The sequence below is a fragment of the Meriones unguiculatus genome, chromosome 7, assembly GCF_030254825.1.
Source record: "Meriones unguiculatus strain TT.TT164.6M chromosome 7, Bangor_MerUng_6.1, whole genome shotgun sequence".
Taxonomy (NCBI): domain Eukaryota; kingdom Metazoa; phylum Chordata; class Mammalia; order Rodentia; family Muridae; genus Meriones; species Meriones unguiculatus.
Window position 1 is genome coordinate 3,459,180 of NC_083355.1, and position 22,834 is coordinate 3,482,013.

Consider the following 22,834-nt stretch of genomic DNA (forward strand, 5'->3'; position numbering starts at 1 on the left):
GTACAGACTCACCACATCCCAGACAGTAAGTGCCGTCTTGGTGTCTGGTCTCCTCTGTCCCTTCACTGAGTGACTCACCTGTGCCCTGGCAATAGTTGCGCACAGGGATCAGAGCCACGGGCAACACAAAGAAAAGTAGGTGCATCAGAATTTGAAGATTTTTTTAAGTCTGTGCATCCAACAAAGCAAAAATGACACCCAGAGTGTCCAAAGGAAACAAACTTAGAAATCACGTATCTGATAAGAGATTGACATCCAGGGCGTGCAGACTGTCTAAAGATCAGAATGAGACATGTCCCCAGAGATACTCAAGCAGCCAGTGAGCAGGAGGGCAGGCATGACCGAGGAGATCAAGCCAGAGCTGCAGGGAGCGCGCCCTCGGAACAGCCCACCGCCTGTGTTGGCGCGTGCGCAGAGAAAGCAGAGGCTCGTGTGCTGTGGGTGGGGCGCGGCGTGGCCCCACGGCTGCGGGAAGTGGGGCTGGGCTGCACTTCTCCCTCCTCAGGCTGTGTACCCCAGAGACTGGAGAGCGGGGACCTGAGGGGATGCTCGTACTCAGAGAAGCATCAGGGATGCAGTGGAAAGACACACAGACAGATAAAAGGTGTGCTGCCCACACCGAGGAATGTCACTCAGCGTGGGAGAGGGAAGGTAGGGTGCTGCACAGTGGGCCAACATGGTGGCCGTGCGCTCGGTGAAGCTGCATCGGCTGCCCGGAGGAGGCGCTGTGTGATGATGCCGAGGGGACCCGACGGCTGGGAGCCGGGAAAGAACCTCACAGGTAGAGCACCTCTGTTTCAACAACTCCGTGTTCTGGGGGCAGGTCGAGGCTGCCCAGGTGAACGGTGCAGTTCACCTGGGTCCACTGAACACTACTCTTAAAATGCCTAATCCAGGGGCCTGGAGAGATGGCTCAGCAGTTCAGAGCATTGGCTGTCCTTGCTGAGGACCTGGGTTCGATTCCCAGCACCTACATGGCTGCTCACAACTGGCTGTAACTCCTGTTCTAGGGGACTCAGTGCCCCCTCCTGGCCTCTTTGGGTACCAGGCATGCATGTGGTATGCAGATACCCGTACACATACAATAAGATATATTTCCTTATCTATCTTTCTATATCTATCTATCTATCTATCTATCTATCTATCTATCTATCTATCTATCTATCTATCTAAAAGATCAGGTCAGGGGATTTTATGATGTTTCAACACAACAGCAGTGAAATTGGAAGAGTCAGGCCTGTTAGTACAGACCTGTGATCCCAGCTATTCAGGAGGCTGAGATAGGAGGGTTGAAACTTCAAAATAGCCTGGAAAGCTCAGGAAGACCCTGTCTCAAAGTAAAAAGAGGGCTGGTGTGTAGCTCTGTGACAGATGCTTGCCGAAGGATGTGGATCTAGTCCCCAGTAAAATACATACACATACAACACCTACACAAATACCCCCCACAAACACACACACACACAGCACACCACACAGACACATCATAGACACACACACACTGGTTTCTGTCACTTTGGGGTCAGTTATTTGGATACAAGTGTATGCTGAAGACGTCACACAGCCTGTGCACCTTGTTTTGGGCTGTGCCATCTGTTTATCAGTGGCCCAGCCTTGTCACTGGATCCCTTTCATGGTGTCTGGGGCTGTTAATCCTTTTGGCTAGGTTGTTCTGGGTCTTGGTTCTCACACTCAGAGCTCGGTGCCTAAATGTCTTCCTAGACAGCACCCAGGAGCGCAGTGTCTGGCTTTGCAAGCAGAGGCTTGTCCCAGGCTGCCCTTGAACCTGCGGCCCTCCGGCCTCAGCCTCCCTGAGATAGGGATTACAAGCCCATGCAGCCTTGCCTGGCTGATACTTGCACTGTAGAATGTCCTGCAGATATTCAAGACACAAGTCCCGCTGGGAATTTTTTCTCAGGCTCTGCCTTCCTTCCTCCCTTTTATTTTTTCCTTTGATGAGGGTGCTTTGAAGAGACGCTTTTTGCTTTTATTACCTCTGTGGTTTGTAGGTGTAAGCCAAGCCCAGCCTGTCCTGCTGCAAGGTCTCAGATTCCAGAATAGCTCCGAGATTTCTGACACAAGAAGTCTGGGGTTTTGGTTTAATTATGATTACATTTTTAATTGCACTTATTAATTTGTATGTTTGTGTGTGCGTGTGGGGAGGTCAGAGGGCAATCTGCAGGAACCGGTTCTCTCTCTTACCCTACAGGTTCTACAGGTCAGGGTCAAGTTGTCAGTCTCGGTGGCCAGAAACCGGGCCTGCTGGGCCATCACATTAGCTCAAAGGTGGCGGTTGTCGGGGAATTTTCCAGTCTGCACTTCTCAGATTATGATCTGTAATCTATTCTGAGTTAGTTGGGAGGTGGGGCATGAGGAAGCTGACTTTCAGTCTGTCTCAGAGAGATGTCCAGCGGCACCAGGCCGCCTTTGCTGAGCGTGGGGATGCAGTGTTTCTTTACCCACTGACTTTTTTTCTTTTATGTGCATTGGTAATTTGCCTGCAGGTTTGTCTGTGTGAGAATGTCAGATCCCCTGGCACTGGAGTTACAGACAGTTGTGAGCTGCCATGTGGGTGCTGGGAACTGAACCCAGGTCCTCTGGAAAGAGCAGCCAGTGCTCTTAACCACTGAGCTGTCTCTCCAGCCCCACTCACTGACTTTTTGATTTTTCTCAGCAGTTGTATGTTTTCAGTGTGGCCATCCTAACTGTGACGGATTAGAGCAAATCCCAAATGCTCTCTGGACTTCTTTGTGGATGTGTGTACATGTGTTGGATGGTGTGTGTTGCATGAGGAGGTTGCCATCTGGTGTCTTCCTTGATCACTCTACTTACTGAGGCAGGCTCCCTCACCAAACCAGAACCTGATTCTGCTTGGCTAGCTGGCCAGCTTGTTCCGGGGACCCCTTTTCCACTTCCCTAGCGCTGGGATGGTGTGGGCTTTTATTTGGGTTCTGAGGGTCCAAACTCTGGTCCCTGTGCTTCCACGTTAGATTTTATCCACTGAGCTGCTTCCCCCGGCCAGGGCTTTACTTCTAGTGTAAGTTAAATGTGTTGTTTCATTTTCCAGTTGTGCCTTGATGGTTCAAGGATGCAGTCCATTTTTCTCTATTAACTTTCTAGCCTATAAACTCTCTCAGTTCACTTCAGTGGCGCTGAGGGTTGTTTTATAATCCCCCCGAGATGCTGCATATAAACAGTCACATCCTCTGCGAGCTCAGACCATGCACTCTGCCTCCCCCGGCCGTCCTGTCCCTTCCTCTTCCTGTCTCGTGCAGTGGTGAGGGTGGACACCAGAGGATGCAGGCTCCCGGTGGAAGCCAGCCCCTGGTTTGTTGGTCTGGCCGAGGGGGTGAAAGGCCCGGACACAGACAGAGGATGCAGACTCAATTGTTCAGGAAGAGAGAGCACGTTATATAGCTTTGGGTGACCAATCAGGTTCCTCCACACCATCTCCAAGCCTGCCATTGGTTGTTGGTCTCTGGGCAGACTCCCCAGTACCCAACTACTTCCATAGTCATGTCATCGGAAGCTGCCCCTGGCCATGAGCCCTAATGGCCCTTTGCTGGGGATACCCATACTAGTTAAGTTTATTTTTTTACTTCTTAGATTTTTAAATTTTATGTAATGAGTGTTGTACCCACACATGTGTGTGCGTACCGTGTGCATGTCTGGTGCCCTCGGAGGCCTGAAGAGGATGTTGGATCTCTCAGAACTGGAGTTACAGATGGCTGCGAGCCATGTAGGTGCTGGGACCCAGACTCTGGTCCCCTGTGGGAGCAACAAGTGTTCTTAACCACCGAGATGTCTCTCCAGCCCCAAGCTCCTGTTTCTGAGGGAAACAATTCCATCCTTCTGCACTAAGTCTGGTGAACTTTCAGCATCCTTTCTCTTCTGAGGAAGTTCCCCCTCTGTTCCTAGCTTTTGGGTTTTGTCAATTTTGCCAATAGGATGTCCTATATCTATTCATGTGATCCTGTGACTTTTTCCTTGAAGTAATTGCTAGAAAGAAAATGAAAAGGCTACAAACACACAGATCCATTAAGCCTTTTGCACTTTATTTCCAAATTGCCAGTCAGAGAAATTAGGCCAGTCTCTGACATTCCTCTAAGCTATGCCAAAGTGCTCCTGAGAACCCCAGGCTTTGTGTGTGTTTGCCTGTTTGATCTGTTTTTGAGACAAGGTCTCAGATAGTCTGTTCTGGCCTCAGCTTACTACATAACCAAGGAAGACTTGAACTCTTGATCCTCTTGCCTTTGCCTCTTGAGTTCTGGAATTACAGGCATATGCCATCCCTCCTGGTTTAGATTTTAAATATTTTTTAAATTATTCTGAGCTATGCATTTCTCCATATATGAGTACAGGTGCCCACAGAGGCCAGAAGAGGAGGCCAGATGGTCTCCCGAAGCTGGAGTTGTGAACTGCCTGAGTTGGGTGCTAGGAACTGAACTCGGATCTGCTGCGAGAACAGAATTCACACTTACTTGCTAAGCCATCTCTCCAGCTCCTGGCTAAGATTTTATAATCTTTGAATTATCACCAATTTAATACCCACCCCCAGAACAGTCTTTTCTGTACTTTAATTCATTTTATTACTCTAGATATGAATATATATATAGTAAAAGCTATTTTAAAAAACCAGTTTTTGTGTATTCTCCAGTAAATTGTCTTTCCATTTTGACATTCTCCTGTGGTATTCCTGCTTAGAACTTACGTGCATTTTATTTGTTAACACTGTTAATCTTCATCATATGCAATAAGTGACTGGGTCACTCTTTGTTGATATTGTTATCATTACTAATGTACATTTGTTTGTTCGTTTGTTTCTCTTTTTTTGAGGCAGCATCTTGTACAGCCCACGTCCGTCTCCAGCTCCCTGCACTGTTCGCTCATGCTGGCCTTAGGCAACTCCTTCCTAAGGAGTGTGTATGGGCTTGCACCATCACACCTGGCCTGATAGTTTCAGGTTCACTGCAGAGATTTTCCATGTGTCCTTGGTGCGATGGGGACCCAGTCGCCCCAGAATCCACATCAGCCATGGGACTGTGGATAGACCTACGCTGATGGACCGTTAATTACCACCCAGAAGTCCCCAGTTTGCGCAAGGCATTCTCCTGCTGTGTACGTTCTGTGGGTTGCCCTGTCCTGTGTCCCCAGTGTGTGTCTCCTCTCCTCCAGCCTCTGGGTACCAACTGTCTGCACAGCTCTCCTTTTCCTGACATGACAGCAGGAAGCCCGCTCACATACCCAGTGTTTTCAGAAGCATCTCACTTGCCTCACCCCCAGCTCCCAGCACCAGCGCCGAGCCCGTGGCCCAGCTCAGTGTCTTTGCTGCTGCTCTGGGAGGTCCTGGGAGGTGGCGAGAAGCACGGTACTGTACCATGATGTCATAGTGACCAGGTAGCAGTTGAAGGAGAGCATGCCAAGGACAGACCCAGCCACTTTGAACATAGCTTATCAATAGATGCAGGATGTGGTAGGCAGCAGCGTTTGGCAGACTCTTGCTTAGACTGTGGATGAGGCCTTTACAGTGTACAGCAGCAGGGTCTACTCAGGAAGACGGGGCCACATTTTGGGCCTGTGGGAGGACTCTGCTGAGCTGACTTCCTGATACAGGTTGGGAAGGAAAAGACACACCATACTGGCCTGGCGTTCTGGGGACCGTGAAGGGTTTGAGTGGCGATGCTTTCTCCTTGATGGCTGTGAGAGAAGAAGCTGGACCCAGGCTTCCCTGGATCTTTTTCTGCTCTAGCAGAGAGCAGCTCCTGACTGCGCTGAGCCAGTTACAAGGCTGTAAACCAACTCTTGCCTTTTCTCAGGTTTTCCCTTCACCATATTTTGCAGAACATCATAGATCTCCAAACCATGATTTAACCAGCGATGCCCAAAACTGTGTGATAAAATATTTTGCAAAAGAAAATGTAAATAATTCACTTATTTTTAAAGTAGAATGACCAGGTGGCGTGGTCACACTGCACACTCAGAGGACAGAGTTCAGGCTCTGGTCTCACCTCCACTGCTTGCTTGCTGTGTGACCTTGGGCAAATCACACAGCCCTATCTGGCCCTCATTTTCATCTTTCCAACAGTGGGGTAATCTCACTCCCCATGTAATAATGTCATGTGCTGTAAAAACATGTGAGGGTTGGGGACACAGCTCAGTGACCTCTGCAAGCTCAAGGACCTGAGTTTATGCCCGGCACCTTAAAGCCAGGGTTCTTGGAGGACTCCCAACAGTGGGAGTGGGGGTGTCTCCGACTCTTTTGCCTGCTCTTGGGACCCTTTTCCTCCTACTGGGTTGCCTCTTCCAGACTTGATTTGAGGGTATGTGCCTGGCCTTATTGTAACTTGTTATGTGTTAGTTGGCTTCTCTGGAAGGCCTGCTTTTTTTCTGAAGGAAAACGGAAGAGGAGTGGACCTGGGGGAGAAGGGAGGTGTTGGGGGAACTGGAAGAGTGGAGGGAGGGAAAATTGTGGCCAGGATTTAATGTATGCAAGAGGAATTAATTAAAAAACAAAAAGCCAGGCCTGGTTGTAACCTCAGCTCTGGGGAAGGCAGAGACAGGAGGACCCGTGGGACCTGAGCAGGCCAGTCGGTGAGCTCCAGGGTCACTGAGAGACCCTGAGAGATGGAGGAAGACCCCGAGTTGACTGTTGCACATGTGCACACCTTCTCCCCCATGGCCACGGAGGTGGCCTAGCCCGCATCCACATGTCATTACCTGGTGCGTGGGGTTAACATGGGTAGCCGTGTGTTTCCTCCCGCAGCCATTGTTTTTCAGAAACAGGAGAATTCTAAACCTGTGTAGAAGCCTTATGCTCTCTAGGACTGTGACAGGGAAACTGCCCTTCGCAGGCCCGGGGACCTGCTGTTTCCATTTTATAAAGAAGACCTAGAGGCTCAGAGAGGCTTGGTGACTTGCCTCAGGCCAGTCAGGAAAGGAGCTGAGCTCCAGTCCCGTCTGCCATCCTGACAACTTATACTACCCCAGAGTGCGGTCACGAGAAAGAAAAAACAAAACCCAAAACCAACCAACCAAGCAAAGAAGTGCTTTTCCATTCAAACCAAAGTATCACAATGCTTGAAGGGTAATGAGATCTGCTCTCTCGTCATTCATTCACAAACGTCTGGGGAGCCGCTTCTGGCCAGGCGTGTTCCATCGTGCCCTGTGTGTTGAACCTCGGGTGTATGTTACACGCCTCCCCCCCTCCCCTTCCCTTGAGCTGGTGTGGCAGAGGTGAGGTCCTCACACCACCTGCTCTGCTAGCTCCCCCTGTAGCTCGGACGCCAATCTGCGGTTCCCTGATGGCAACGGCCTCCTGCAGATGCCTCGCTGGGATGAGCCGCAACGGGGTTGTGCCCTGGAGCAGATCTGCGGCGTGTTCCGTGTGGACCTGGGCCACATGCGCTCCCTGCGGCTCTTCTTCAGGTAGGAACCTGTCACATGTATGTGAATGTGTCCTGGTACATGTGCTGGCATGTACGTGCATGTATGCATGCATGTGCATGTGTGTGTGGGTACATGTAGCACGTGTGTTTCCAGTCTCGTGTGCAGCAGAGGGTTGCAGCTGGCGGTCTCCCTGCTCCACTGTTGTCAGTGTGTCCCACCTGAAGTCACCCAGCACCCTGTTCGCCCTGGGCAGAGGACAGCCGTCAGAGAGCCCAGCGTGTGGGTGCTGCTGCTGGCACTACAGGCTGCTGGGTTTCAGGGCCGCATTGGTGGCTTGCATGTTGACACTGCCCTGGCCTTCTAGGTAGAGGGGCCTTCCCTTCCTAAGCCCCAGTTGCTGCCTCCTTAGGCTTTTGCTTTCCCGCAGCAGCCCAGGTCAGCACCCATCAGAAACCCCTGTCGGAATCCCAGGCCCACATTCTAGCCTCTTCCCGAGGTGCTTGGGGTGACAGCCTTGAGGGAGGTTTCAGGAAACCCTCCCTCTCCTGTGCCCTCTTGTGATCCAGCCATGAGGGCAGAGGGAGTTGAGTAACCCCCTAAAGGGTCCAGATCTGCACCCAGCTGGCCTTGCCCCTTCTCCAGGACTCCCTGGCAGTTCAGGAACTGTGTGCCAGGGGTCCTGCGTATGCCACTGCTTGGCTTCCTAGGTGGAGGGGGTGCTGAGTTTTGTTGATTGTGAGCCTCACATAAGCAGCCAGACTCCCTTGGGACTGCCTGTTTCCTGCCTGAGGTGGCTGACAATGGGCTCTGATTAAACTCGGAAATCAAAGCCTGCCTTAATGTGCTCACCCCATCCCCCGCCCCGCGGCCCTTCAGTGACGAGGCTTGCACCAGCGGCCAGCTGGTGGTGGCCAGCCGGGAGAGCCAATACAAGATTTTTCACTTCCACCACGGCGGCCTGGACAAGCTCTGCGAGGTGTTCCAGCAGTGGAAATTCTGCACGGAGACACACCTTAGGGACCAGGTAGCACAGCTGAGCGTGGGGTGGGGTCGCCCGGTTAGGGCGAGGGGCTGGATGCGCCTCTCTGAGGGCACTGGCCAGCACACCTTCCTGGGGGAGGGGCCTGGCTCTGGGGACTCTGGCCTCTGGCCATCTGCGGTTGCAGTGGTTGACAGCCCGGGCTGGGGGCTGACGCGCATGCCCAGGCCTTTCTGAAAGTCACTTCAAGCACTTGGAGACTCATGTTTTGACAAGGCTCAATCTGCATACAGAGGGAATGAGAGCCCTTTAATCACCTGTTTAAGGTGCCGCCGTGCTTAGGCCGGGCGCTGACTCTGCCGAGCTGCCCCTCCCGCAGAGCCTCCTGCTGGCTCCCCTTATTATGGTAGTGGCATAGGCCCCCCCTGCTTTGAGCAACCTTTGATTTCTGAATTAAATGTCAGCTGCGGTTTCGCCTGGGACTCGTGAGTGCGCGTGGAGACAATCTGACAGGCTGGCCTCCTGCTCGGGAACAGCGGGCCTTTGTATGTGGCCGATCGAATGGAATCTATTGCAGGCCCTCCCTGGCAGAGGGAAGTTGGGCCATAAGGGGGTATTAATTCTGGTGTTCTTCACCGAGGGGGCAGGAAAGGGAGTGGGGGCTGTGGGCTGCAAAGGGAGAGCGGTTTTAGGGCGAAGGTATTTTCATTTTAATTGTGTGTAATTACACTCGCCGGTTAGGAGTTTGCGAGCAGGAACGGCGCCCTCCCCTCCTCCCGGAGGAGAGGGTGGCTCTCAGGCTTCAGAAGCCCAGGCTCTGGGATCCTGCTCTCCACCGGGTTCCTCCCGCCCGTCCAGCAGCTCACGGATGAGAGGACATGTATGCAGTTCTCTATCCGAAGGCCCAAGCTGCCGTCTTCTGAGACCCACCCGGAGGAGAGCCTGTTCCGGAGGCTGGACGTGTCTGCGTGGCTCAGCCACCTGAACGAGCTGGGCCAGGTGGAGGAGGAGTACAAGCTGCGCCAGGTATGGAGGGTGGGGCTCCGCCTCCCGAGGCTGGTCCCGAGTCTGCCCGCAGCAGCGAGGACCTGTCAGGCAGCAAGAGGAGACCCAGAGTTTGGGGACCCCCTGTGGGCCCTGCGCACTCTTGGGTACTGAAACCCCCGGGATTAGTCCCTGACGTGAGAACAGCGCGGTTGATCTCAGAGTGCCGCCCGGGGGGGCTTTGACATTGAAATGAGCCAGTTTGTATCCTCTCTGGGAATGCGGCTCCAGCACTTTCCCCTCGCAAACATGTGCAAATCGCCGGGTCTGAATCGAGGCTCGCCAAAGGCCCCACAACACCCTTCTCTGGGGGTTTGGGGTTCTTTGAGCTGCCCTGTTTTATGCTCTTCCCCCCAGGCCATTTTCTTTGGTGGCATTGATGTGTCGATCCGGGGGGAGGTCTGGCCTTTCCTGCTGCACTATTACAGCCACGAGTCCACGTCAGAGGAGCGCGAAGCCCTGAGGGAGCGGAAGCGAAGGGAATACGCAGCCATCCAGCAAAGAAGGTGCGTCGCCCCGGGAGTCCCATCAAACCAGGAAAGGCAGAGGCACAGGTGGTCACTGGCCATGTAGCCCACGGACGTGGTTTCTTTGGAGCGGCTCCCAGGAGCCCGCAGCGTTGGCAGGAGGAGGGCAGTCCCTACACCGCAGCCCCGGCGCCTTGGTCCGGCCCCTTAGTTCACATGCCAAGTTTTAGAACTTGTGTTTAACAGGCTGAGCTGGGAACCTGGCTTCAGAGGCTGCACCTCCCTCCCACATGGGTTTCAGCACCCACTGGCTGCTGCAGTCAAGCCTCCTCTGAGGGGCAGGACCTAAGTTTAAAGAGGAGAGCCTTGAACATACAACCCCCCCCACATGCACAGCCACGTACGTACACATATTTGCATTTGAGTGCACACATGTACACATGCACAAACACACACATGCACATGCCCTGTTGGGAGCAAGAGGGTTGGCTGCTGGCAGCACACACACACACACACGCACACACACACACACACGCACACGCACACGCACACGCACGCCCTGTCGGGGGCTGGAGGGTTGGCTGCTGGCAGCACTAGCCGCAGAGGTCAGCGCTTAGCAGAGCACAGGTTTCTGTTCCCGGAGAGTGTGGCCAGCATAGGTCACTGCAGACTGCCGTGTTCCCCCCTCCTTGGGCACTCCAGTGCATCCCCTCCCAGAGCCGACCTCCGACCTCTGACGGTGCTGTCTGCCCCGCAGGCTTGCCATGACCCCCGAGGAGCACAGAGCCTTCTGGCGCAATGTGCAGTTCACTGTGGACAAAGACGTGGTCCGCACAGATAGGAACAACCAGTTCTTCCGAGGGGAGGGCAACCCCAACGTGGAGAGCATGAGGTACCTGGTTGCCCCGGGACCCCGGGGGAGAGCGTGAGACGCTGTCTGCCGCCCTGGCCCATCTGAGGGTACCAGCCAGGCTCCCTTCCCCCTCCCCGCCTGGCCCCTGCCCTCTAAGGACAGTGCTTCCCCATCCTACCATGCATCCTCCCATCCCCTCCTGGATGGACCATGAGAACACAGAACTCACAGGGCCAGATGCCGCCATCTTTGATATTCCGATGCAGCCTGGCAAATAACTGCACAAAATTAACAGCCCATTGAAACGTCTTCGCCAGCCCACCCGTCGTCACAGACAGCGGACCATTAAGGAAGTCAGACCCACATTCCTCCCCAGCCCCTGCTCTGGGCTCTGGGCCTGGCAAATGGCTGTGACCACTTGTAAAGTGAGTTTCACTGGCCAGACTCTTTTAGAGGCAGGGTTTCTCTGTGTAGCCCTGGCTGTCCTGAAATTCTCTGTGTAGACCAGGCCAGCCTGGTAGACAATGTCTACCGAGTGCTGAGATTAAAGGTGCGCATACCACATCCTGCCAATCACCCCCCCTCTTCAGACAGTCAGCGCTGTGGCACCTGCCACTTGGCACTGCCTTTCCTACCACCGAGATGGAGGAGGGGCCCGGCGCCTACCCAGCAGGCCCTGATGGTGGACGGGTGGGACAGGTCCAGCCAGCTCTGCTCCCCACTGCCCCACCAGGAGGATCCTGCTGAACTATGCTGTGTACAACCCAGCCATCGGCTACTCGCAGGGCATGTCGGACCTGGTGGCACCCATCCTGGCGGAGGTCTTGGATGAAGCAGACACCTTCTGGTGCTTTGTGGGTTTGATGCAGAACACCATCTTTGTCAGCTCTCCTCGAGACGAGGACATGGAGAGACAGCTGGTGAGGCGTGAAGCACGTGTGTGTGTCACTGTGCAGGTGTGGGCATGCATGTATTTGTGCCTATGTGTATGTGGGTATGTGTGCTTACATCGTGTGTACACATGTATGTGTGTTCCTGTATGCCTGTGTATTGGAGGGCTCAGAGAGGTAGAGCACTGCCTCCTGTTGCTGCCAGGGGTCTTGATGGTGAAATGCAGCCATGACATTAAAGGTCAGTGGATAGCAGAAAACCAGCATCTCTGCTGACAGGACACAGGCCTTCTGGGAAGGGCCAGCTGGCCACCTACAGGAGATGTGTGTTTGGGTCTGGACCAGCCTCTAACCCATTCCTCCTGAAACTCCAGACGCTGACTGTTGAAGGCCCTACCCTGCTGGTCTTCTTCCTCCCTGCAGGGCCATCAGTCCAGCCCCCTTGCCAGGACAAGGGAAGGGAGGCCCGTGGTACCTGCTCAGGTGTGTGTGGCCTGCAGAGCCCAGTGCAGATAGCCAGGCAGCTGCATGAGTCGGGGCAGAAGGCCTCTCAGTATTACTCAGATGTCCAACAGGCAGGCCTCACACCCCCAACCCCTGAAAAGGCTGAGCTTTCTGTGAGGCTCAGCTGACACTGGCCACAGGTCCTCCCCACAGAGATGAACCGTACGTAAACCAGGCAGCATGGAGCGGTCGGGGCCTAGATCTTGTCACTGCAAGGCACCTGTGTTCGTGTCAAGCCCTTGCCGAGTTCCAGGTCCTGGATGTGGATGGCCTGGCCTCAGTCCTGCAGACAGCCTGGCCCGGAAGCAGATAAGCTTGAATAGAATGAACATATGGGCAAAGGACACTGGACCTGGGGGACAGGAATGCCAAGCGCCTCTCCCTCCCTTGGCTGTCTCTATTACATATGGGTCTGGCCTCAAGCGTTGGAGACTCAGCTAAAGAGAGGGTTTTGGGTGGTCATGTTCAGTGGTCTCTTGCTGGACGAGGTGTGCCTCATGCAGTGAGGGCAGAGCTGAGGGAGAGTGTGAAGCACTCTCTATAGATCAGCCACCAGGAACAGGGCTGACCACGGCAAAGGCACAAGGGAGAGGCAGCAGGATGCAGGGCATCCTGGCAGTTGTGCGGATTGGACATCCATTAGAGAGCTGTCAGTTACACGGTGGCCTTGACCTTCCTCGGGCCACAGAGTGGAGGGACTTGCCAGTCAGGAAGGACTCCTGGACTCCAGAACCACACAGCTCCAGGCACTAGCCTAGGAGGGTGCGGTCTCAAGCCCCGCCCCCTGTGCTCAGCAGGAGACCGACCCCAACCAGGCCCCTGCCTCATCCTGCATCCCTGTGATGTCAGGTTTCCACGGTACCCAGGGAGGCAATTACAGGGTCTGACGCCATCAACCTGGCGGCTCGTGGCCAGTGACTCATTAGCTGCTGGAGCCTGGTTTTCTCTCAGCGTCAGTGAAGTCCATAGCCCCCACCCTGTGCTGCCAGAAATAGCCTGGTGACTTGATACACAGAACACCAGGAACACGTACCCTCCCTTAATTAGCTCTGGGCGCCGCTGGACCATGGCGGGATGGAAGGGGCTCACCCTGCCTGGTCAGGCATCCATAAGAAACAGCCCCCAGGGGCCGGCTGAGGCTGGGGGATGACTTCACACTGAGTCAGCGCTCTTGACCACCCCGGAGATCACACTACGCTTAGGGCTATACCCCAGCCTCCTAGAATATCTTTTAAATCTAAGATGAACTGGCAGACGGGTGTGAGTAGGCTTCCAGTGGTGGAGGCCGGGGAGGTGACTCAGACAGCAAAGCGTGAGGTCCCCAGCACCCAGGTTAAACGCTGGGTGTGCGTGCACGAGGAAGCTCAGACAGGTGGATCCCTGGAGCTTGCTGCCCAACCTGTCTAGCTAATCGGCCGACTCTAGGTTCAGGTTCAGGTTCAGGGAGGGACTACGTCTCAAGGTGGTGGAGCCGGAAAGATGGCTCAGGGATTAATATGTGCTGCTCCTGTAGAGGGCCTGGGTTTGATTTCCAGCACCTACAACCAGGCAACTCACCATTGTCTGAGAGATCTAGCGCCTCTGGTCTCCTCGGCCACCTGGAGTGACGTGCACAGTCTACATACGTAATGTAAACACGTATCAGCACATACGTAATTTAAAAGAGTAAAATAAGGACTGCAGAGGTGGCTCGGTGGTTAAGAGCACTTGCTGCTCTTGCTCAGGACCTGGACTTGACCTGGACCTGAGCAGCCGTATGGTGGCTCCCAGCCATCTGTAACTCCACTTCCAAAGAATCCAGCCCCTTCTCCTGGCCCCACAAACACCAGGCACCGATTCGGTGCACAGACATCCATGCAGCAGATCAGTCACACACATAAATCAGTTCCGTTCTTAAAGAATAAAATCAGGCAAACTGCTGGAAGGCACTCCGTGTCAACCTCTGGCCTACAAACATACACAGAGGGGGAGGGGAGAGGAGAGCAGAGAGAGGGAGAGAGGCTGAGAGAGAGTCAGAGGGGGAGAGAGAATGAGAGAAAGAGGGAGAGAGGAGAAAGAGTCAGAGAGAGAGGAAGGGAGAGAAAGGGAGAAGGAGAGACAGAAGACACACAGAGAGAAGGTTCCAATGTAGGTTGACCTAGTGGCTGGCTGACGTGTGTGGCGGAGACTTCTCTGTGTGTGCTTTCAGGGTTGAAGGTATTGCCGGTAGCAGCCTCCGTAGCCCTGGTAGGCAGCTTGGCCCTGGCAGGCAAGCTTGCCCAGAGCCCGGCTAACGCCCCCTCCGCTCCCTCCCCCAGCTGTACCTGCGGGAGCTGCTCCGTCTGACGCACCAGCGCTTCTACCAGCACCTGGTGTCGCTGGGCGAGGACGGCCTCCAGATGCTCTTCTGCCACCGCTGGCTCCTACTCTGCTTCAAGCGGGAGTTCCCTGAGGCGGAGGCCCTGCGCATCTGGGAGGCCTGCTGGGCCCACTACCAGGTGAGGGGCAGGAGCCACCCCTAAGTTAGCACCCTGCACCCAGCCAGTGTGGGAAATAGGGTCCTGGGGTCACCCCAAGCCTCCTCTGGTGGGGGGAGTCTCCTCCTCCTCGCTCCACCCCCCTCCCACAGCCTTCCACAGCCGCTCTTTTCCAGGCAGCTGGGTTCAGACCTCACCTCCCATGTAATTGAAATCAATGTAAATTGATGGCCAACACGATCATTACTGCATTCTGGTCTTAGCTCCCTTTTGTCACGGCCAGTCAGCAGGAGAGACGACATCAGCACCACGGGGCAGTCAGGAAGCCCAGGATGAATGTGCCCACCTGCTGTGGCCAGTGCTTCCTGCCCTGCCCCCTGGGACTGACGGGCCGCCCTGAGCTCCTGCCTTCACAGGGCTCTTGAGGGAGCCTGGGTCAGTGCCACTGGCACCCACTTACATTCACAGTGATTCGGGTCTCCTCCATCAGCTCCCCTCTGGCCACAGGGCAGCTTCTGCACAGTTTCAACACCCAAGTCACTCCCAGGCCACCCGTGTAAGAACGTCGGCAGGTCCTTTTGACTCCGTCAGCCATAATAGCAACAACAACCACACCAAAGGTAGCAGCGATTACTTCGTGGGCGAAGTGCCTGCCTTGCAAGCTTCCAGTGGAGTCCCTGAACCCGTGTTTTTAAAAAGCCAGGCACGCCAGGCGCGGTGGTGCACACTTTTAATCCTAGCACTGGGGAGGCAGATAGATTTTTTTTTTTGTGAGTTCCAGTAAGGTCAAGGCTACACAGTGCCACCCTGTCTTGAAAAAAAAAAATCCAGCAGGAGTGGCACATCCGCTTAGCCCCTGTGCTGGGGAAGCAGACACAGGCAAACCACCAGGGCTCGCCAGCCAGTCTAGCCTACTGGCTGAGCTCCAGGTCCCTGAGAGACCCTGAGATACACCTTCTGGCCTCACATGCACCTACACATAGCTACATGTACACACAGGCTTGCACAAACAAAAAACCGTGCCATCCATGTGTCCAGGGCGCAGCTCTGTCCTCTTCCTCCAGCATTGTCCCTCTGCCACCTGAAACGTCCACCTGGCCGCTTGCCAGCACATCCCAAACATAAGACTGTTCTAGACAGAACACTCAGAAGTGACCGGGGAGGCTGAGTCATGAGGAAGTCACCCCAGCCGTCTTCTAAGGCGTTGGCCAGTACGCACTCCTCAGCCCCTGTTGGCTGTCGTCTGGTTCAAAACCCACAAAACAAGTTCATGTTGCTTTTAGATTTGGGGATCAGTGAGCACATCTAGAACCACCCTCCTCCCCTTATCAGCCAGGGATAGGGGGAGCAGAACGACAGAGGTGGGCAGGGAAGCAGGAGTGAGCCCCAGAGCGGAGCCACTGCCGGGTGAGGCCTCCGAAGGGAAAGAGCACCAGCAGCTGCTGCGCACCTGCCCCAGGAGCTGGGATCTGCCCCGTGCTCCGGCTCCATCCCTGTAGACTGTGTCTCGCTCTCCCATCCTTGCATTCCTTTGGGAGCTGAGAAGATGGCTGGGCAGGCCAGGATGGGGACTTCAGCGCCACTGGCCCTGTCTTCAGGTGGGGAGGTACAGGTTTCCCAGAGCCCAGGAACCTGCCTGCCAGCATGGGCCTGAACCAGGAGAGCCTGAACCAGCCCCAGGACCGAGCTCTAGCAGGGCCGTCTCTGAGCTCTCTGTCTCTCTGCAGACGGACTACTTCCACCTGTTCATCTGTGTGGCCATTGTGGCCATCTATGGGGACGACGTCATTGAGCAGCAGCTGGCCACAGACCAGATGCTCCTGCACTTTGGAAACCTGGCCATGCACATGAATGGAGAGCTGGTGCTCAGGAAGGTGGGCACTGCCCGGTCCGGCCTGTCAGGCCTGCCTGCACATAAGCAGGCCATGTACTGCACAGCCCCACCCCTGCCCATGAAGCCCTGTCCACACCACAGAACCCTAGCCAGCACATGGGCTCAGCTCCTGTTTCACAGAGTTCTGCCCGTGGGCACTGCCTGCACGTGAGCTCCATCCTGCCCCTCACCCACCTTGCTGGGGTTTCTCCGAGGGGACTGGCACCCGCTGCAGTGCCATCAGCCCCGTGATGCTATTGTGTCCCTACTTTGTCCTCATGGACCTCAGGGGCCGCCACCTGACACGGCCTCTTTCAGTTGCTATGATGCATGAGTGCCCGGCCAGTCCCCCTGCCCAGGAGTGCCTCCTTCTGGTCCACAGCTAGGGAAGTGAGGAAGAGGAGGCAGAGCCTGGGGAGGATGTGGCTTCTTAGCTGTGACCGGAGGAAAGGTGACCTTGACTCTCAGCCACCTCCCGCTTCCCACTTCAGCTGGTGGTGTTTGGAGTTCGGTCTTCAGGCCCATGGCTGCACTGCACTCCCCACACAGACCTTTAGGGGCTGCGGGTAACAGGCAGGGGCAGGGGGCACTGGGACTGAGTTAGAGGGGCCCTGCCAAGGGGCAGGAAGGGCAGTGTGGGGCAGTGCCGTTCTGCTTTTCTTCATCCTCCCCGATGCCGGTTGGGAATTTGTGACCTAAACTGCCCAAGTATCTCATGGTCCCTTTTTGGCAACCAGTGGATGCCCAGGCCACTGTGCAGTCCCCACATAGTAAGCCCATGGGCGTGGCCCTTGCTGCCGTACTCTCACTGTTCTCGTGTCCCGATGGCCTTGCTGTCCCCTTAGCCTGTCCTCTCTCTGCAGGCCAGGAGTCTCCTGTACCAGTTCCACCTTCTGCCCCGGATCCCCTGCAGCCTGCATGACCTGTGCAAGCTGTGCGGGACAGGCATGTGGGACAGCGGGTACATGCCAGCTGTGGAGTGTGCCGGCCACCACCCAGGCTCAGAGAGCTGCCCCTACGGGGGCACAGTGGACATGCCATCACCCAAGCCCCCAAGAGAAGGCAAGAAGGCCCCAAAGGCAGCGCGGGAGGCATTTGGTTTCCGCAGATAGGAAAGCCCTTGGCCTTGACCAGGGCTGAGGGGACCTCCTTGAGGGCCTGGGTAAGTGGGAGGGGGTGGGGATGGACATGGAGGGAACACAAGGAAATGCCTCTGGCCAATGTGAAGAGAACCTTGTCATGGTGACAGAATCAGACTCTAGAAGTGACAGCAGGTATCAGCTGTCTCAAGAACCCAGCTCCTGAGAGGCTGGCCCAGGATGTCCAGCTACGCCGCTGGAATGCAGGCTGGCTGGGTATTCCAGCAGAGGCCAGGAGCCTCCGCAAGCTGTGGGCAAAGCAGGGTCTAGAAAAGGCCTCATCCTCACACCAGCACCAAGGGACTCGGAGGAGCAGGACTGTCACCTGAGTGAGTCAAGCACACTTCTGAAGCTTCTTGGTCACAGCTGCAAGACTGGGCTGAAAAAAGAAAGAAAGAGGGGAGGGAGGGCACAGAGAGACAGAGAGAGACACACACACACACAGAAGAGAGAGAGAGAGAGAGAGAGAGAGAGAGAGAGAGAGAGAGCACAAGGAAAGAAAAGCTTGAGAGAGACCTGGGCCTCCCACGGTGTCCATGTGAGTGTTCTGTGCCCTGCTATGGGAAGGACACGCTACCCTGAGCCCAAGGCACAGGCTGGTGGACAAGGGTCAGATGTCCCCCCACTGGGGTCCTCCTTTGAGGATCTGAGGTTTGTCCCTTCTGTCAACCCACTGGGGCCGGAAAGGGTTGATGGGCGTGGTGTGTACAACCACGAGGTCCTCTGAAGAGAAAATTTGTGGTCCTGGAGAAGGGGAAGTGTGTAACTCCCAGCCAAGAAAGACATCTGAATGGCCGGGAGGTGCCTCTGCCTCCATGCAGGACCTAGGGGGCTTCTATCCTTGGCATCTCTGCTGGCCGAGCGCCACTGGGACACTCCGAATCTTGGAAAGGAAAAGGTGGCCCTCGTCCTCCAAAGCCAAGGATTGTGCTTGGATAAAGGTGTGTTCCAGAACATTCCTAGCCAGTGAACCGAGAGCTGGTGCAAGCAAGGAGCCTGATTCCTTCGTCAGGCGCTGACTCCTCGTGGGGAATGCAGCCTCGGGGTAGGTGGAGGTGCCCGCTGTCATTGGCTTCTCTCCCTGAGAGTGGCGCTGCAGGACGGTGCCGAGTTTAAAAGGTGCTTATCAGAACGAGAGAGGGCCGGGGCTCTCACAGCCTTCCTTCTCAGCTCTCCAATTCTCCCATGAGCCTGTCCCCACTCTGCAGGCGCTCCTGAGGATATGGGGCCATCTAGGAAGAGCCTTTCGGGAGGGGAGGTTCCCTGATCTTGGGGGTACTGTCCATTATGAGAAGTGGGGTCCCCCCCCACTTGCTTTCTGTACTGGCTTCTGACTTTCTGGAGCTGGGGCCACAAGCAGGCATACACACTGTCTGTCACCACAATAGCAGAATATAGGGCACACAGAGCCTCAGAGGTCTAGAACCATGTGCTGTGACCTGTGCCAAGCGCTCGGGATCAGCAGTGAGGCTGGGTGGTTCTGGTCTTAGGCAGTCTTGCTCATTCGTTTCTGGGTCACCATCTCTGAATCGCCGTGGGCACATGAAGTGTATAGGTGTGAGGCAACACTGGCTTCTGGGTCTGAGGTCACCCCGTGGTGGTAGAGGTGGAAATGAGCAGTGTTTTCTCTAAGTGTTGGTGGGTACCGCACATGCTAACCACCTCTCCGGGCAAAGCAGGTTGAATGGCTGAAGCCAGCATCCAGCAGTGGAAAGCAAACCCTTGTCTCGGGGTTTTCTCTCAGTAGTCAGGTAACTCAGAGGGGTCCCAGCCGCCTCCCGCCTCAGGAAATCTAGATGCAGGCCACTCCTTTCCCAGGATCATGCTCCCGTGCTGCACCCCAGCTCCTACACCTTCGCTCCGCTGACACTGATTCTGAGGGTCCAGCTCCCACAGTGCCCAGCCCCTGCTCCTCAGCTGACCCAGACTGTCCAGGCTTCCCCTCCCCCCACCCCCCAGAACCCTGGATTACCGGACCCTGGCGTTACCTGCAGCATCAGGCTAGCTGGGGCCTCTGCAGCCAGACATGGTGTGTGGGCCCTCAGAGCCCTGCCCTGCTCTGAGAGGCCCAGCACAGAACAACAGCCTTAATCTGGATGCAATTAGAGGAAACCAGCCAGATACCCGGTGGCAGCTGTTACCCAGGATTATTCCCAGCCAGCGAAAGGCATTAGGGTGATAATTCAGTCATTAGACTTCTAGCCTTCCCACCGCCAAGACATACAAATCACGGGTAATCAGCCCGCACACCGTCCCCTGGCCACGAGGCTTATTTAACCCATTTTTTAAAATGACGCTTAATGCTATTGGCCAGCACGGCTGTGTGCGCATGCCCCACCGCTAATGTCTGTGCTGACGACCGGCATTGCCTAATATCACCGAGGCTCTGGAAAGGAAGGACACCTTTGATACGTGTGTGTGCTGGCAGGGGTGAGGCTTGAAGCCTGCGTGGAAAGGGCACTCAGTTCTGACTCATTCTCCCAAAAGAGGGGCTGGTGTGTGGGGAGGGGCGGGCAGCAAGGGGAGAGGGCCAGGTTGCAGTGTGTTCCTGCCTCAGGGCTGGAGACTGCCCTCACTGGGAAGATAGAAGACACTGCTTTGCCAGACACTTCCACCTCAGGTGTCCTAGTCCTAGCCCGTCTCTGCTGGGGAGGACTTCGGCTCTCTTTGGAGCCTTGGTCTGGGCGGTCTGCAGAAGGAGATCCTGACCAGTCCAACCCTGATCCGGTGGGGTGGGGGGCTGTGCTATGTTCAGGAAGGGACGGTTTGGGTGTCGAGTTTTGAGCTCTTGCTGAAAGTGGTGGGAAGCCCTTGCCAGACAGGACACTGGCCCAAAGGAGGGTCTCCTGGAGCTGGTGCCTTTGATGGCCCTGCACACTGAGGGGGATAGAATAAAGGGCTGGGGAGAGGACCGTAGGCTGGGTCAGGGGTCAGCGACAGCAAAAGGTGTCTCCTCCCTGCATTTGTCTTTTGCTGTTTTGCTGCACCAAGCGGCAGGACGTGGAACTTGGGGCCTGCTGCCCCACGAAGTGACACACCCAACCCCCACAGTGCCAGGAGTCCACCTGCGGCCTCCCCTCGAGGCTCCCTTCCACTGTGGGTAGGCCGGGGGTGCCGGGAACACCCTGGGCTGGCCACACGGAGGGAGCCTGGCAGAGGTCCCCGGAGGCCACCCTGCCCACAAGGGAGGTGGAAAGCTTTGCAGGGGTATGGCCTGGGTTAGAGGTGGGCCAGAGCTGCCACCCAGCTGTGCCTCCAGGGAGGACCGGGAGAGTGGCCAGCCTGAGGCTGGACCTGCCAGATCCCTAGAGTCCCTGAAGAGCCAGGGAGCCTCTGGATATCAGTCTTGTGTTTCTGTGGAGATTGTGGTGCATTTTGTTCTGGGCTAACCTGGCCTAGAGGGATCTCCCCAAATCTTAAGAAGCCAGTTTACCCCAGAGCTTCCCCAGTGAGGGGTCCCCTCAGCCCATTTCCTTGCCTGTAAAAGGAGCAAGACTCTCCAACAGGCTCCTTTAAAAGACTGCTCTGGAGACATCCATGTAAAGCTGCCATGAGGGTGGCTGACCATGGCCCAGGGACCCCACCTGCCACTCAGGGAAGAGCCGGCTGGCCTTAGTCCTCTGAGGCAGTGACCCTCCCGAGAGGGCCTGTCCACTCCCAGTTGAAAGCTCTCCCTGGTGTGGAGTCAACAAAGTCCTCTCATACCCACCCTGCTGCAGATAGCACACTCTCAGCAACGCTCACTCTATTTCACCCACGCCTACCCTGAAGAAGAATGAGCCACAGGCCACCTCGGCTGCAGTCTTGGCCTGCGCCTGTCTGCACACGCGCAAAGCTCTGCTGTGGATGGCATCGCCCCCTCGGGGGAGATCCTCTCTTCCTGAGCGGCTGCATGCAGATCCTGCCACCACCAGGCCTTTAAATACGCCCTGTCCAGTTCCAGGGGGAAGGCGGCACCTCGGGTGCGCAGAGGTCAAGTCACAGGACCGTTGTTCGTCCACACTTTGAGGATAAGGAAGACGCCTTTTCGCGTGTTTGGTTTTGTTTTTAAAGTAATGAAGTATGCCCACTGCTGATGTCTAACAGGAAGTGAGTCGTTTCTCTGTTGCCTTTTGTTTTTTTAAGCAGTCCCCTTCCGGTCAAGGTCAGGACTGGTCACCATGACCCCTGTTAATCATGACTCTCATTGATTCCACACAAAACAAATAAAATAGTATTGCCACACACATGGTCCCGAGCCTTGAAAGAAAGCCTGGAGAGAGTGGCCAGGTCGGGGTTGGGCAGACAGGCTCCGTGGAAGAGCTGTGAGGGCCTTCAGAAGCCGCCAGCCTGCCCAGCTCCTTGGCTGCTCTGAGAGTAGTGGGGAGGGGATCTGGTGAGGCCTGAGGTGCAGAACCAGAAGGGCAAGAGCATGGCTGTCACGCTGGGCCTGGCAGTAGAGAAAAGTGGCTCAGCGAACTCAGTGCTTTCTGGGCACCCAGAGTCCAGGCCACCCAATGTCTGGAAACCCTAACAGCATCTGATGGGGCTGTAGCTGCCCTGCTCTGCCTGAGCAAGCCTGTGTGACCTTGCTTTCCGAGACAAATAGTGTATTGAAACTTGGTGGGTGTGGGCTGGGTGTTAAAGGGGGTTCAGGCAGCATCACTGAGCCCTGCTGTTGAACCAGCTCTGGGAGCTAGTCACAGGGACATGGACCCTAGGGCTGATGAGAAGGTACACAGGGTCTGGGCCCTGCAAAAGCTTTGGGACTGTTGAGCTGCTTGCACGTGGCTTGTGTATATACTGGTGTGCCCCTGCAGGGGCTGGAGGAGCCAGAGGCTGGGTGGACTTGGTATGTGTGCCTCCGGGGGTTGCCGTGTCAAGGGTCCACCTACCTATCTGTCCTTGTTTGGACATAGGCATGCCCGGTGTGCCCTGGTGAGGATTGGAAGGTGCCAGCCAAGCCTGGAATACTAGCTCATGAGGGTGCTGAGCCTAGTTCCCCATAGAGAAAAGTCCATCCACTTGGAAGCAGGAGGGCTGCTGGCCCAGCCTGCCTAGAAGCTAAGCTCCAGCTGTCAGTGCACTGAGTGTGAGATGCGGGACATGACCAGTGGCCAAAGGGACAGGAGAAGGCAAGCAGGTGCACATGGCCTCGGCAGCTCTGCAGCCTGTGACACTGCAGCAGGGGCATGAAGGGAAGGACGGTCATTGGCCAGCCGTCACAGGTGCTGAGGGTCCTTGATGACCCCATTGTGAGCCCCAGA

The 22,834-nt window shown here is 55.6% G+C and overlaps 1 protein-coding gene across 3 annotated transcripts in view; it reads left to right on the top strand.

The window, feature by feature from the left end:
- Positions 1 to 21,812, top strand: part of Tbc1d16 (TBC1 domain family member 16) — a 77,211-nt gene extending 55,399 nt beyond the window's left edge. For 2 of the 3 annotated variants that reach the window (XM_021639776.2, XM_060386290.1), the window contains exons 4-12: positions 7,261 to 7,422; positions 8,260 to 8,407; positions 9,221 to 9,388; positions 9,764 to 9,912; positions 10,631 to 10,765; positions 11,460 to 11,646; positions 14,418 to 14,597; positions 16,304 to 16,450; positions 17,313 to 21,812. In XM_021639776.2, coding sequence (XP_021495451.1) covers positions 7,261 to 7,422; positions 8,260 to 8,407; positions 9,221 to 9,388; positions 9,764 to 9,912; positions 10,631 to 10,765; positions 11,460 to 11,646; positions 14,418 to 14,597; positions 16,304 to 16,450; positions 17,313 to 17,561 — 1,525 coding nt within the window. In that variant the 3' untranslated portion in view covers positions 17,562 to 21,812. The remainder of the gene's footprint in view (positions 1 to 7,260; positions 7,423 to 8,259; positions 8,408 to 9,220; positions 9,389 to 9,763; positions 9,913 to 10,630; positions 10,766 to 11,459; positions 11,647 to 14,417; positions 14,598 to 16,303; positions 16,451 to 17,312) is intronic. The other variant, XM_060386291.1, reaches the window with a different exon arrangement.
- Positions 21,813 to 22,834: the final 1,022 nt, after the last annotated feature.